This window comes from Corylus avellana, chromosome ca4 (genome assembly GCF_901000735.1).
Source record: "Corylus avellana chromosome ca4, CavTom2PMs-1.0".
Classification (NCBI taxonomy): Eukaryota; Viridiplantae; Streptophyta; class Magnoliopsida; order Fagales; family Betulaceae; genus Corylus; species Corylus avellana.
Genome location: NC_081544.1, coordinates 16,391,393 through 16,407,539, shown reverse-complemented (window position 1 = coordinate 16,407,539; position 16,147 = coordinate 16,391,393). Strand labels below are relative to the sequence as shown.

Genomic DNA, 16,147 nt, shown 5'->3' with positions numbered 1-16,147 from the left:
AAAGCATGCTGCCACTTGGTTGGGGCTTTTCTTCGAACACCTGGTGGGCACCCCAAAAATGCAATGGCGTAGAACCCCTTTATTTGCTGCCAAACCCCCTGCAAAATTAAAGAAACCAACACAGAAGCAGTCTGTGTATGGAGAGGCACCCACAGACTGCTGTTTTCAAGCAAAAAAATATGGGGAATGTGGGTACGGGGAAGGTTGGGAAAAAATGTAATGGGAAGAAAAAAAATGACCTGGAAGGGAGAAAGAAGATTGGGGGAGTGATATGGGGGTGGTGCGGTGGCCGTGGGGTGGTGATCTATAGGTGGAGTGCGGTGGAAGTGTGACAGAGTTGTGTTCGGATCTGGGGGAGAAATGAGGGAAAGAAGAGGGAAACAGTGACCTAAAAAGGTCACGTGAGACCTCTGAACGAGTGTGCTTGAGCGGGCACTAGCGTGCGCTCGATTGCACTTGTACAGAGAGGTGAATGGATGGGCGGGGGTACGCTTGAGCATTCTTGATGGTGCGCTCGAGCGCATTCATGCAAGTGTGTGTCAGTGTTGAGTGGCTGCGCTCAATCCCACTCGGGGTGGGCTCGAGCGCAGGCCTGTGTTATGGGATCGAGCGCACAGTGGGTGCGCTCGAGCTCAGGGTACCAGTGTCTTAATAAAAAAAAAAAATAGACGGGGATCCGTCAAATTGACGGATTCCACGTCTGTACCTGGCTCGAAGTTCTGGATGCAGGGCTTCAACCTTTGACCGTTGACCTTGAATAGAGTGCCATCCTTTGGGTCCCGCAATTCGATGGCGCCATGGGGTGCCACTGAGGTGACTATGAATGGATCGTCCCATCTGGAGAGGAGCTTCCCAGGGAAAAACTGGAGTTTGGAATTGAAGAGCCATACTTTCTGGTCCCAAACAAATGTCTTGGGCAGGATATGTTTGTCATGAAAAGCCCTAGTCCGCTCCTTATAAAGGCAAGCACTATCATATTCATCTTGTCACAGCTCTACCAACTCTGTCAACTAAAGTTTTCGGTGGGGCCGGTGGCTTGCATGTCAAAATTGAACTGCTTAATTGCCCACAGAGCCTTGTGTTCTAATTCCACAGGGAGGTGACACGCCTTGCCATATACCAGTCTATAGGGAGACATTCCAATTGGCATTTTGTAAGCTGTGCGGTAGGCCCATAATGCATCATTGAGACGCAAGGACCAATCCTTGCGATCTGGCCGGACCGTCTTCTCCAGAATATGCTTAATCTCCCGGTTAGAAACTTCCACTTGGTCACTTGTTTGAGGATGGTAAGGAGTGGCTACCTTATGTGTAACGGAGTACTTGAGAAGCAAGGCTTTGAAAAACCAGTTGAAAAAGTGTCTACCTCCATCACTGATGATGGCCCGAGGAGTACCAAATCTGCTGAAAATGTTGGCTTGGAGGAACTTCACCACAACCTTGTGATCATTGGTCTTGGTGGCAATGGCTTCCACCCACTTAGAGACATAATCCACTCCTACCAAAATGTACTCATATCCACAAGACGATGGGAAGGGTCCCATGAAGTTGATACCCCAGACATCAAAAATCTCGACAATGAGGATGGGGCTCAATGACATCATGTCCCTTCGAGACATAGCTCCTAGGCATTGACATCTCTCACAAGCTCGACAAAATTCATAGGCATCCTTGAACAGGGTGGGCCATGTGAATCCGCATTGTAGAACCTTGGCTGTTGTCTACTTGGCACTGAAATGTCCTCCACAAGCTAGAGAATGACAAATGTGAGAATATTGGAAAATTCACTCTCAGAGACACAGCGTCGAATGATCTGATCAGCACAATACTTGAACAACTCCGGATCTTCCTAAAAATAGAATCGAACTTGCTTGAAAAAGCGGTCCTTATCTTGCTTAGACCAATGAGAAGGAATCCGACCTGTAGCTAGATAATTAACAATATCGGCATACCATGGCGGATTCCTCAGAGTAATTTCAAATAGTTGCTCATCTAGGAAAGAGTCATGAACAGGAACCGGCTGGGGTGTATCAAACAAAATTCGTGACGGATGGTCGGCAACAACATTCTCAGTGCCCTTCTTGTCCCGAATTTCAATATCAAATTCTTACAGAAGTAGTATCCAGCAGATCAACCGTGGCTTTGTTTCTTTCTTGGCCAGCAAATGTTGCAGAGCAACATGATCAGAATAAATAATGACCTTTGATCCTAGAAGATATGAGCGGAATTTATCCAGGGTTTGGACCACAGCTAGCAATTCTTTCTCGGTGGTTGTGTAATTGACTTGAGCATCCATGAGAGTTTTGCTAGCATAATAGATGACATGAGAGAGCTTACCTTCCCGCTGTCCCAATACTACACCCACAGCGTAGTCAGATGCATCACACATGATTTCAAAGGGCAAAGACCAGTCAGGAGGCTGCATGATGGGGGCATAAGATAACAGAGACCGAAGCTTTTGGAATGCCTGTTGACATGCTTCATCAAAGTGAAAAGGGGCATCTTTGGCAAGCAAGTTACATAAGGGCCTTGAAATTTTACTGAAGTCCTTGATGAAGCGGCGATAGAAGCCGGCATGCCCTAGGAAACAACGGATCTACTTCACTGAAGTGGGCAGCGGTAAATTTTCAATTAGCTCAACTTTTGCCCGGTCCACCTCAATACCTCTATTGGACACTATATGGCCTAAAACTATACCTTCCTGCACCATGAAGTAGCTCTTCTCCCAACTTAAAATCAGGTTAGTTTCTTTGCAACATTGAAGCACAAGTGAAAGATTATGGAGACATTTATCAAAAGAAGATCCAAACACGGAAAATTCATCCATAAATACCTCCAAAAATTTCTCCGCCATGTTGGAGAAGATAGACATCATACATCTCTGGAATGTGGTAGGTGCATTGCATAATCCGAAGGGCATGCGTCGGTAAGCAAAGGTGCCGAATGGACATGTGAATGTCGCCTTCTCTTGGTCTTGGGGATCAACTGCTATGTGATTATGCCCGGAATAGCTGTCTAGGAAGCAATAGTAGCTTTGGCCAACAAGACGCTCCAAAATTTGATCAATGAATGGGAGCGGGAAGTGATCCTTTCGGGTATGGGAATTGAGCTTTCGGTAGTCAATGCAAACACGCCATCCCGTGGTTGTACGCTGTGGGACCAACTCTCTAGCTGAGTTCTCAACGACGATGACGCCGGATTTCTTTGGAACCACTTGAGTGGGGCTCACCCATTTGCTATCAGAGATAGGGTAGATGATGCCTGCATCAAGTAACTTGACTACCTCTTTCATCACTACCTCTTTCATGTTAGGATTCAACTAAACCTGTGCCTCATGGGAAGGTTGAGCATCTTCTTCCAAGTGGATTCAGTGCATACAGATAGAGGGGTCGATGCCTTTCAAATCTGCCACGGTCCATCCAATGGCCTCTTTATGCTCATTTAACACTGATAGCAGACTGTCCTCTTGGTCCTTTTGAAGGTCGGAGGCAATGATGACTGGCAGAGTGTTGTTAGATCTAAGAAATGCATACTTGAGCTTTGCTGGCAGGGGTTTCAACTCAAGCTTCGGTGGAGACACTACAGAAGGAACAGGAGGAGTGCTTGATGTCACAGGTAGGGGCTCCTTTACTACTCTCCATGGATGGAAGTCTGCACTTACGACTGTTTCTAGCAAATCGTGGACCTCTTTGATGTACTGGTCGGTGTTGAACTCTTCAAAGTCGAAGTAATTCAAGCAGGCTTCCACTGGATCCTTGGTCAGGAGACTAGGTAGTGAATCTTCTACATATTCTTCAATGCTGTCCAAAATGAAACACTCATTTTGATCAGGAGCATGCTAAAATGTAGTAAAGATATTCAACCTAACCTTCATATTGCCAAATGAGATCTCCATGACTCCAGTTCGACAATTGATGCATGCATTAGCTGTGGCTAAGAAAGGACGCCCAAGGATGCTGGGAACCAGCTTATCAGGATTGGGCATAGGCTCGGTGTCAAGCACTATAAAGTCGACTGGGAAGAAAAATTTATCCACTTGGATGATCACATCTTCTACAATCCTTATAGGCTTCTTAATAGACCGATCAGCTAGTTGCAGAATCACTGTGGTGGGCTTCAACTCCCCTAGGCCGAGCTGCTGATATACTGAATATAGAAGTAAATTCACACCAGCTCCCAGATCTAGGAGTGCCTTATTAATTTCCCTTTGTCCGATGATGCATGAAATTGTAGGAGCCCCGAGGTCCTTGAACTTCGGAGGAGTGTTGTGCTTAATCAGGGAACTCACTTGCTCAGTCAGAAGGACTTTCTTGGGGATGTTATTTCTGGTCTTCCTCTTTTGAGTACACAAGTCTTTAAGGAACTTGGCATAGGTAGGCACTTGTGCGATGGCATCAAGAAAGGGAAGATTGATTTTTACCTGTTTGAACACCTCCATCATTCCTTGTATTTTCTCCCCTTGTTTCCCAAAATGGGAAGGTGCCTTGAAACATTCTGGGAAGGGGGCCCGTGGCTTATATGGAATCTCTAAAGTGGGAGCTGCTGATGATGAAGCCTCATTGCTTACTTGCTTGCATTTATCATTCTGTAGATTCTGTGCAACCTCCATGTGCTCATCCTTCTTCTCCTCCACATGATTGTCAATTATTCTTCCGCTTCGCAAGGTGTTGATGGCTTGAACTTGCTGATGGTATGAAATGCCCTCATCTACCATGTAGTGCCCCTTAGGATTTACCACTACCTGACTTGGAAGCTTTCCTTCGTCCCTTCTGTTGAGGGTGTTGGCAAGTTGTCCGAGTTGAGCTTCCAACTTGGCAATGGATTGGGAATGTGAGTTCACTATCTCCTGTTGAGATTTCACTGTCTGCTTTATCTCGCCCACCTGGCCGGTCAACTCACTCATCATTTTTAGAATCTGATCCTCAAAATTTGAATCTGAGTGAGGTGGTGCAGCCTGGTATTGCTGCTATCGAGGCCGGTAAGTGGAATGAGGTTGGTAGGGCTGCCTGTTGGATTGAGCTTGATAGTGTAGCCCTGGGGCTGGGTTGCCTGAATTTGAGTTCTTCCATGAGAAATTTGGATGATTTCTCCACCTGGGGTTGTAGGTATTGGAATATGGATCATTACCCAGTCTGGAGAAAGCATTAACGTTCTCATTAGCAACATTAGTAAAATTTTCAGCAAGAGTGCATTTATTTACATGATGCATAGGACTTGGTTGGCCAAATAAAGCTAGATTCGTGTGGTGTGTGCTTGTGGGCAGTATTAGGGGCAAAACCAGCAGTCATCAAAAATTGATCTAGCTTCTTGGAGATAGCCTTAACCACATGGTTGGCCATGTTTGGGGAATAACCTGCTTCATACAAACTCTCTGTCTTGAGTGCTTTTGGAGCTGGTGCCCTTCGTCTGGTGGAAACCTGCTGAAGAGAATTGTTACTCAAATTTTCAAACATAGACCATGCTTCATCTTCGCTTTTTAACATGAATGTTCCCCCACAAGATGCGTCTACCTTTTTTCTATTGGACTCGGTCAAGCCATCATAGAAACACTGCACTAGCTGCCATTTCGAGACAACGTGGTGTGGGCATGATCTAAGTAAGCCCTACAGCCTATCCCAAGTCTCATGGAAATCTTCTCCCTCATATTGGGAGAAGCTAGTGATAGCTCTCCTAGTGTCATTGGTCATTCCTATGGGAAAATACTTCTTAAGAAATTATTGCTGCAATTGAGCCCAAGAAGTGATAGAGTTGGGTGTTAAGGACTGGAACCAATGTTTGGCTTTTTCATTGAGGGTGAAAGGAAAAAGACGCATCCTTAGGGCATCCTCAGTGAATCCATTCATTTTAATGGTAGAACAAATTGCTTCGAAATCACTGAGGAAGTCATAAGGGTTTTCAGTGCTAAGCCCTAGGATAGAAGGTAAACTTTGTATAATGCTGGGCTTAATTTCATAATGGGCTGCCGTAACCTCTGGCAGCCGGAGACATGTAGGAGTAGTGTAAGTGGTAGGAAGATAATGATCTTGCAAAGCCACGTGGTTACCGTCTCCTATGGTCTCAGTGGAACGCTCTTCTAGAAAATTAGGGGTCCTTTGGGATCTAATTTGTCTAAGAGTGCGTTCAATTTCAAGGTCGCAAGAAATTAATGGAAAAGACAAAGAATGGCGATCGAGCATAAACAAAATAGAAAGAAAAGAAAAACTAAGCTAAAACAGAAAAGTAAAGCTCACAAACGGCCCTTAGATGCACTTAGGGTTTGGATGCAGGTTGCTGCAAGTGCGCTTGATTGCACAACAAGGTGCGCTCGAGCGTACTGCCGCATAGGGGTGTGAGCGCAGGAGGGGAGGGCTCGAGCACTGCTGACTTGGTTCCTGTTAGAGTACGTCCGTGCGCTCGATCACACGCGAACTGCTGTTGATCGCAGTCACAGAGAAGGCAGCTACGGACCTATTTGCAAATTCTAAAATAAAATAAAAAAACAAAACACAAAACAGAATTAAAGTTAGCAACTCAAAGCAGAAAAATAAATTATTAAGCTAAAATTGATCTTTAAATTTAGATAATGAAACCGTTAAGCAGTCCCCGAAAACGGCGCCAAAAATTGATTGTGGTATTTTTGTGACCAAAAATATCAATTAGAAAAATAACCACTCATAATAGGACGAATCCCGTAGGATAGGGCTATATTGAGGGTGTCGAACCTCAAAGACTGCAGTGGTTTAGTTATCAAAATTTGAAAGATTAAAATTAACTTAATTCAAAAGAGAATGATTTGTTTGTGTAAATTCAAAGTGCATGAAAATAAATAGAGTAAATATATAAGAGAAAGAGAGTAGGGTATTGACTTCACCACTATCTGTACATCAATGGTTAACCATATTTAATTCTAGCAATTCATTCTATGCATGTTATAATTTAAACAAGAAAACACATGAAAATAATTTCATACAATCAATGGAATAGTATAACCTATCTTCGGTTGGCACGGATCGTCTACCTAAATTATACTAAACTAGGGTGTAGTACGATCCGTCTTTCCTAGGTATGGTCTATCTAACCCTATTGATTGCATGTCAATTAAGAACCATTGTATAACCATCATTCTTATAATCACGGAAAATAAGAATGAATTGAGTTCAATAATAGTAAAATAATTTTTAAGACAAGATAAGAATTTTACTAATATTGAATTGAAATTAAAGAACAATTACATTTAATATGAAGAACAAAAATCAATTGTAGCAATCCTCAGGGTTATACAATCAACATGCATAAATTGAAAACTAAAAATTAAATACAATCAAACCATTGTGCTTGGAAAGGGTTACATCAATACCCCACAATTGGTTTAGCCGCTCATGATCTTCTAAGCTCCACAGACAATTTACTAAATTTTTAGTCTAGAAAGCGGTGCGTCTGTTTACAATGTTTTGAGCCCTATTTATAGGGATTAGGAGGACCCTAAAAACCCTAGAAACCCTGAGAAAACTGGAGGTTAGTCTCCCAGTCCAGTTGGGAGACTGAAAACCAAATCCACGCTGGAAAATGATTGCTGCCGTGCAATACACACCCGTGTGCGCTCGATCCGAAGTTTTGTGCGCTCGAGCTTAGCTGTTATGCGCACGAGCGTAGGCATGTGCTCGATCCCTGGCCGTAGACACCTGAGCGCAGGTGCGCTCGAGCTTAAGAATGGCTACGCTCGATCCTAGATCCAGAATGCCCAGCTTTTTGCCCTTTTAAGCCCAATTTTTAATGGTTTATCAAATAAGACCTGAAACACAAAAACAAAACAAAATCAAACAAATAACAATGCTAAGGAATAAACATATGCAAATTAAGGGGCTTGAATGTGCAACATTCGGCACTTATCAAGTGGCGCATAACTGTCATAGCAATAAATATCAATTCGAGAATGCTTGTAATCAATATCAATCCCGAGAATGGCGCGTAACGGTTGCTGTTATGAATATCGATCCGAGAGCGATTTGTAACTATTCTTATAATTGATGAGTATTCGAGGGTATGTATAACCATTAATGTGATCAATGCATTTTGCTCCTGCGATTGCTGCATATGTTTGACCTTGAAATTATAGGCTCGATAGTCACTACAAACGTGGCGTTTGTGCCATTCTAGGGGGTAAGCTATCCTGGGCTGTCATAGAATGGCGATGACAATGAGCTTATGTCTCCAGTACTGGACTAGGCTTGTCACATCATTTTGGGTCTTTACCTCCTACTATTGGGCCTTGGGCCCATAGACTTTGGTACGATTTTATGTGTAACAGTTACCCCCGTAATTCCTTCTGTCAAGGCATCGAGAGAAGAGAATTCTAATGCTCGGTTTCCTCATTTTCTTCATAATGGCGAGTTCTTCAGATATTTTGACTGGTCCGACTCATTGAAGCCATTATTTTTGGCGTTTTATCCATTTATGGAACCCAACAACCGTGTATCGAAGATATCTGGCGATTAGGTGCGATCTTTGATCTTTCAAATCTTTTGTACGCATCCTCATAAATGCGCCGATGCCTCTTCCACATGTTTCTCTCCTAGTGGGTTGTGTCTAAGCGCGTGGTTCTTGAGCCGGGTGTTGGCTATTAAATGGCGTCCTTCATTGCGTCTTTTGAGAGAAAGGATGTCACGAACTCCCTCAGTTTAGGTGTGGCTGCAAGCTTATGATGGTTTTGCATTAAATGCTCTATTGCTAGGTTCGAGGTTTTATCTCTTTATAAACGTTTTCCCTTCTTTTACACACTTCACCACTTCAGTCTTTCCGAATCTTTGTTTACAAAACTTCTTGAGAGCTCTCTTTTTGGCAATCATGTCTTCTTCTAGTCATCCTCAATCTTCCGACGGCAAGACCTCTAGTGACCATTCTCCGGAGGTTAGGGCTGGGCACGGGTCGGTTCGGGGCGGGTTTGGATTTGTTTGCCACCCGACCCGTGCCCATTGGGTTTGGTAAATTCCTACCCGTTACCCGGATTAAATGCACTAAAACTGCCGGGTTTCGGGTAGTTTGGGGCGGGTTGCGCGTGGCGGGTTGGTCGAGCGGGTCGGGTATTTTTAATGGGCATCAATTTCAAATTTAAGTCCTGGTTTTTTTGTAATTTTTTTTAAAAACTGGATTTGGACTAAAACCCAATAGGAATTCATTGTTTTGTATTGTTTACAATTTTCATAAAATATATGGTTGGATTTTTTTGTGCGAATCAAATATGATCAAAATGCAAAAAATCTAACTACAAAATAACTCTACCTGGGGTCCTGGACAGTAGGGCACTTAAAAAAAAAAAAGACTCATTTAATAAGAACATTAAGGGGAATTCCCCATAGGAAACATAGAGAAGCCTATTTTAAAAATTCTGCAGTTCCTTTGTAATCAAATATGGTACACTATGGAATCTATTAAGAGCTCATAGCAGGGTAAAACATGGTAAATAACTACCAAAAAAAAGAAGCAAATAAATCGTTTGTTTAACAGGTACATGTTTAAGTGTTTAACAGTTGCACACATTACATAAATAAAATTTAAAGGCCAAGCACACATAAAAATTTGTTACATCAAAAATAAAAGTTACAAAATTCAAGCTATTGGCCAACAAATCACTAGACCACCAGGCCTAGGCTCCTAGCAACAAAATCCAGCAGCCACCACACCAAGCAGAATGCAACTTTAATTCACTAATCATCCTCAAGGAGAATGCTGATGTTCTTCAAAGCTATTTCTACAAAGAATGAATCCAAAAAACAAAAAAATATTACAATCTCAATTGAAACCGTTAATTGAAATTTGTAAATAGGAAAATAAATTAAGAAGTAAACTAAAATGATCAAAAAGCTTACCTGATTCAAGCTTATAACTTTCAGCATCATCAACCATATCTGAGTCAGAACTTAGGGGTTTTGATCTTAACCAGTTTTGTGCACATATCAATGCTTCAACCTTTTCTGGGGCCAATGAACTTCGAAAAGGATCCAACACACGTCCTCCAGTGCTAAAGCCGACTCTGAAGCAACTGTCGTAATAGGAATGGCCAACACATCTCATGCTATTTTGGCAAGAATTGGGAATTTGGTTGAGTTCACCTTCCACCAATTTAAAATGTCGAAATTTGCATTTCTTTTTCAACATCCTCCATCAAATATCGATCGATCTCCAATTTGCTTTCAATATCACTTTTAGAAGTTAGGTATTTATGAAACCTATTCATGAAGTAAAAGTTGGCACTCTCAGTTTCTTCTATTTTCATTGAGGAACCTTGAGACAATTCACTACCATGTTGAACTTGAGATGAACTCTGTCCAACGTTGTAGTGATCATATAATTTGTTAAGGCATGACCTCAATTTTTTCATCATCTCCTCACATTTCTTGTCACCAAGCACATCTTTGAACCAATATTCCAATGACCCCAATTTGGTTCGTGGATCAAGTACAACCGCAACAAACATCATCAAGTTAACCTTATCATTGTTTTCAAGATCCCCCCAATATTTATTGTACTACATCATCATCCTCTCCACCATAGAACTCAATACAAAATCATCACTATCAATATACTCTTGTAAATGCATTTGAATGCCACAAATTTCTTGGAAGTACATATTAGATGTACAACATATAAAGACCCCGAAAGTCGCATTATGGCATCATAAAAAAGTTCGAGAAACTTGAGAAAAATCCTAATACGATTCCAATCAACACATGTAGGAGGTCTTAAACCTTCTTTCTCGTTCTTTTCCTCGTTCAATGCACTCTTAAAGTTTTTATCAAACTCTTCCATAAGTTGGAAAGCAGATTGACATTTTTCAGCACCTTCCAACATAAAAAATGTGAAGTTCCATCTAGTTGAAACATCGAGACACAACAAACCCTTGAAAGTAAGTTGTTCTCTTTCAATACAACCCTTAAACTTCTCAAATCTTGCAGGTGAAGACTTGACATACTTCACCGCACTTCTAACCCTCACAATGGAGTTATCAACTTCTTTCAAACCATCAGTCACAATAAGATTTAGTATGTGTGCACAACACCTGATATGCATAAACTGACTCTCTAATATGGCGCCCTCCTTATTACCAGTTCTCCTCTTCACAAAATCCAAAGCAGCATCATTAGCAATAGCATTGTCAACTGTGATAGTGAAAATGTTACGAATACCCCACTCAAGCATACATGACAAAATCTTCTCCCCAATGATATCAGCTTTGTGATTAGGAATTAAACAAAAGTTTAAAATTCTTTTGTGTAAGTTCCAATCACTATCAATAAAATGGGAGGTGATTACCATGTAATTAAGGTTTTGAACTGAAGTCCATGTATCAGTGGTAAGACAAACCCGAACCCCAGTTGTCATAAACATTGCCCTCAATTTTTCCTTCTCAGACAAGTAGAGCTTAACACAATCCTTCATCATAGTATAACGAGAATGAATTGAAAACCTAGGCTCAACTATATTCATGAAATCCTGAAACCCTTCACCTTCCACAAACCTAATTATCATCTTTGCAACTCATCCTTAATTATCATCTTTGCAATTGCATCCCTTATTTTCCCAGCATTGTATTTAGTAATCACCAAATTACCAACAGATCCTTCTCCACTGCCATTTGGCCTTCCCTCTTAACCTCAAAACTTAACTTTGATTGTGACTTATCAAACTTACCGGGATATTTTTTTGCAGGTATTCTTCAAATGTGTTAGCATTGATGAAGTACCTAGCCTTTTATTGTGACAACTAAACAATTTCTTGCAATAATTGCATTGTGATTTAGGATCCTCGAGATCACCCCCTCTACCATTGTTCCCAAACCATTGATGTTTGCTCAGATTTTTTAGGTTTTGGTGGGAGAGCTGAACTAGGGTTTTGAGTGCCAACACCAACACATCCAACAATATCATTATCAATGGAAGGCATGGTACTATCACTACGAGTAGGAGTAGATGAAGCAAAACTAGAACCAATACCACTAGTTAAATGACCAGCCATGAGTCTACAATAAGTGAAAAAAAAAAAAAAAAAAATCAACAATTTATAAAATAGGGAACAAATAATTAATTGACATTTACATCAATTAAAAGTTGGGCCCTTTTACTGCCCTAATTAGCAAAATCAACTAATTAACAAAATCATTAAGAGTTGGCCCTTTTACTAATCAGCAAAATCAACTAATTAGCAAAATCAACCCAAGTTAAATAATCAGCAAACCAGCAAAATCAAACCCAAAACAGACCACAAACCAGAAACGTAATCAGTACTGCATAATCAGCAAACCAGAAAAATCATTAAGAGTTGGCCCTTTTACTAATCAGCAAAATTAACTAATTAGCAAAATCAACCCAAGTTAAATAATCAGCAAACCAGCAAAATCAGACCCAAAACAGACCACAAACCAGAAACTTAACCAGTACTGCATAATCAAAATCAGACCAAAAACCTAATCAGTAGTTAGTACAACATAATCAATCTTTTCCCTACTCACAGACCAAAAACCCAACACAACAAATCATACCAAAAATCTAATCATACCAATCTACGGTATCTACCAAAGTTGATATTTTTTTACCTGATGCCGAGGGGTGAGACAGTGAGAGTCGTGAGACTTAGACGCAGCTAAGGCAACTTGACGAAGGTCACTGTGAGTCTGTGAGAGCCAAGAGGGATAGAGAGAGCACGTTAGTTCACTTTCGAGAGAGAGAGAGAGCGAGAGAGAGAGAGAGAGGTGAGAGAGAAACCTTGAGATCGGCACGACTGTGAGAGAGAGAGAGAGAGAGAGAGAGGAGCAGTATGGTTCAACACTTTAACCATTCAAGAGATCCTCTGCCGGCGAGAGTGAGAGAGGAGCGGCGCTTGGTCTGGAGAGGGGAGAGTCACGGGCCACGGCGTCGGCTTGTGTGAAAGAAGGAGAGAAAAGCTGAAAAGGTGAGGACTGAGGAAGGATATTAGGGTTTTAACTTTTAAGTTACATATGGGCGGGGCGGGTCAGGTACCCGCCTCTTCAATAAAATTACACCCGTTGGCCGACCCGACCCGCACGGGTTGGACATTTTCCAATCCGTATTCACAAAAAAAATGCTAAAAACCGGCGGGTTTGGGTGGATCGGGGCGGGGCGGGTTGGGCAGGTTTTTGCCCAGCCCTACCGGAGGTGCCTCTGGTTTAAGAGAAGGGAGATTCATTTGCTAGGGTTCACCAGTTTGGCGAGGCGTCTTCTTCCGACGTGGGGATGTCTCTATGCTTGGACTATCCTCGTAAACAAAGGTCTTGTTTTTCGCCATCTGATGAAAAGGTACTCAGACATAACTATGAGATTCCTTCTTCAGTTTCTCTATATTTTTCTGATGATTCCATCGGAATGATTGGTGGTCCTGGAGACATATGCATTTACAAACGCCAAAACTTGTTGTGAAATTTTATTGTACTTGCAAGTGCACGAATCATTTGTAGAAAAAAAGGGTTTGCAAGTGCGAGGTGTATCCCACAGGGAATTGTGTTCTTGAAAGCAAATTTAAATGTAAATCAATTGAACCCTAACCTAGTTCCAAATTTTGAGAGATTGTTGAGTGAATGAAAAATCAAAAGCATAAGCTAATTAAAGTGAAAGTAATCTAATGACCAAGCACTAGGATTTCGGAATCCGCACTCACAAATTCATAGCAACATAGTTCCATGATCTATAATATTTTCCAAAGTTCTCACATATAAATCTTAGGTTTGTTTTACTATTGCTTCAAAGAATTAATCAAAACATCCCAGGTATCCATTCAGTACCCAAATCACAAAAGAAATCCAATATTAATTAAATCATCAACTGTATCCGTAAATCACAAGAAGATATCTAATATTTATCAAAACGTCAATTTTATCCAGAAAATAAATCACAAGGGAAATCCAATTTTTAACAAAGAAAACCAAGCAATCAATTGTATTGAATTATCTAAATTCATCAAGTGTATCCTTGAATCACAAAAGATATCCAAGAATCATTCAATCCAATTGATTTGAAGTAAAACAATAGGGCAATTAAATCATTAAATTGAGAAACACTACATACATGAAACAAAGTTGCTAATCATAAGTGATGCTTCATCCTCATCCTTAGTTAAGGGTTTGGCCTCTCATGGTATTGAAAGACAAAACAAATTGATGGAATTCATAATGAAAATTGAGTACTTACAAGTATGAAATCACAAAGTTGAGATCGAAAAGCTAGGTAGCCTTAAAACTCTCTTTTTTCTCTTCTGAAATTTCGTAATTCATGGTCTCTCTAAACTAATATGAGATATGTTCTATTTATAGGCTAAAACTAGGGTTTACAAGTTGTATTAGAATTAAAATCACAGCTAGGTCGGACAACTGCGCTCAATCGCACACTTGCTACGCTCGAGCGTACTTGAGCATATAGAATCCTCATACCTCGCAAGCGTGATTGTGCACAGGGCTTTGAACTGGCCATGTCTATGCTTGATTGTTACTATGCTGAGCTCGAGCACATCTAAGCATATAGACTTGCGCTCGATCGTAGGTCCGTTGGCAGCATTTCTCCAAAGTGTGCAACTTTCACATAAATCCCGCAGTTTTCCCATAGTAACCTACAAAAAAATGAAAGACACAGAACTAACCCAGAACATCAGATTATAAGATAGCTAAAGGATTAACAAATGTAAATTAAGGGGTCTAAATATGCAATATTTGGTACACATCACATGTTTCTGGCCAAAGTCCGTTTTCTCGTTTCTCCCATTATTAGGGAGATGTTGTCTTTTCTGAGGGTAGCCCCAGGGCAACTGATGCCCAACGGTAGGTGGTATTTCTTGGCTACGTTGTTGTTGTGGCCATCTGTGTTTCTGGGAAAAACCCTGTTGGTTCTGAAATTCTTAAATATATATGGTCCTCATATATATCCAAACACCGTGACGGTGAGTTTCATGGTTCGCAGGAAGAACCAATTCATCAAGCTTGGTAAGACGTATTCTAACAACAAGCACTAGGCGGAACAATTCTTTTACGTTTCTGGAGCTTGGGAGGCATCCCCGTTAGAGGCCTTGAAGTTGGAGTACGCTGTTCCCCGAGGATAGGGTGCTTTCCGAGAAAGTTGTGAGTATCTCATATCCCTTTTTTCTCCTTTTTTTTATTATTTTTTTTTCGTCAATGCTGACTCCATTTCATTTTGGTAGGGAAGGGATGTCCCAAATTGAGCCCGGAACAGCAAAGCCGGGTCAATCACATCTTAACTTTCTCACAGCTTCCAGAGAATGAGACTCGGATGACTTTTGGTGACACCGTTACTAATTCTGCTCTCCGAGAGCATTTGGGATATCAAATCTCTATTGACAAAAGTTTTCTTGGACTGTCAAGGAAATCCCAAGAAATCGATTCTCCCTTTTGACAAGGCGGTCCAAAAATCTCCGGCTCACCCTCAAGCTAAAAAGACCCGAGCATAGAAAGTTATTCAAGCTTCGGACAAGTCGGGTGGGGTTAAGACTTCTGCCCCGAGAGATTCCGGTTCTACTTCTAAATCTTCCACGCATCCCCAGGTTTGGGACATTACTTCATCTGTTCTAGCTGCAGAGTCCGACCCCCTTGCTTCGAAGAGGAAGGCGGATAAAGGTAAGGTTCTGTTGGGGGAGCCTTCAAAGAAAGCGAGAGTCGACAAATCTTTAGAGCTTTTGAGCTTGGCGTCGTCTATCTGGTCCGGTTCTACTGCTGTGATTTTCGAGGAGCCCTGTACGTCTGATAGTGTTCCCGAGGATGTTGTTTTCAACTTGCCCCCTTCGAAGGAGACCGAAACTTTGCAGGTTACTCCTCTGTGCATTCAATCTCGGAAGCGAGGGGATCCAATTGCCATTCAGAATGAAACTTATGATTTCCACCCTTTCGAGACCGATTCTCCAAGATTTCCTACCGAGCCTTCGAACCAGGGCCATGTGTACAGAGGACAGCCACTCAGAGGTCATTCCGGGAGGAACTCGCCATTGATCAGATCGCTATCCTAGGGTTTGGTGGGACACCTTATATTCGCAATTACCAAGATGCTGCCTATGGATCATACCCGACGAGAAGGCCTACTTACTCCCGAGAAGTTTATGGACAAGCTTATCCATTGCCATTACTCGGTATGTTGTGTATGTCTACTATTTGGATATCT

The 16,147-nt window shown here is 41.6% G+C and overlaps 1 protein-coding gene across 1 annotated transcript; it reads right to left on the bottom strand.

Annotated features, from left to right (window-relative positions):
• Window positions 1–9,547: 9,547 nt before the first annotated feature.
• LOC132177070 (zinc finger BED domain-containing protein RICESLEEPER 2-like) lies at window positions 9,548–10,063 on the bottom strand. Its single transcript, XM_059589284.1, has 2 exons — window positions 9,845–10,063; window positions 9,548–9,726 (listed from the first exon to the last, which is right to left on the bottom strand). The coding sequence occupies exons 1-2, from the start codon at window positions 10,047–10,049 to the stop codon at window positions 9,683–9,685; spliced, it is 249 nt and encodes an 82-aa protein (XP_059445267.1). The 5' UTR covers window positions 10,050–10,063; the 3' UTR covers window positions 9,548–9,682.
• Window positions 10,064–16,147: the final 6,084 nt, after the last annotated feature.

What these genes read in the sequence shown, in the direction of transcription:
- LOC132177070 (XM_059589284.1), bottom strand. Translation starts at nt 10,049, where the DNA reads ATGAGATGTGTTGGCCATTCCTATTACGACAGTTGCTTCAGAGTCGGC. An exon ending in AAGTTATAAGCTTGAATCAG is followed by an intron (nt 9,727 to 9,844) that starts GTAAGCTTTTTG and finishes CATTCTTTGTAG; the next exon opens with AAATAGCTTTGAAGAACATC.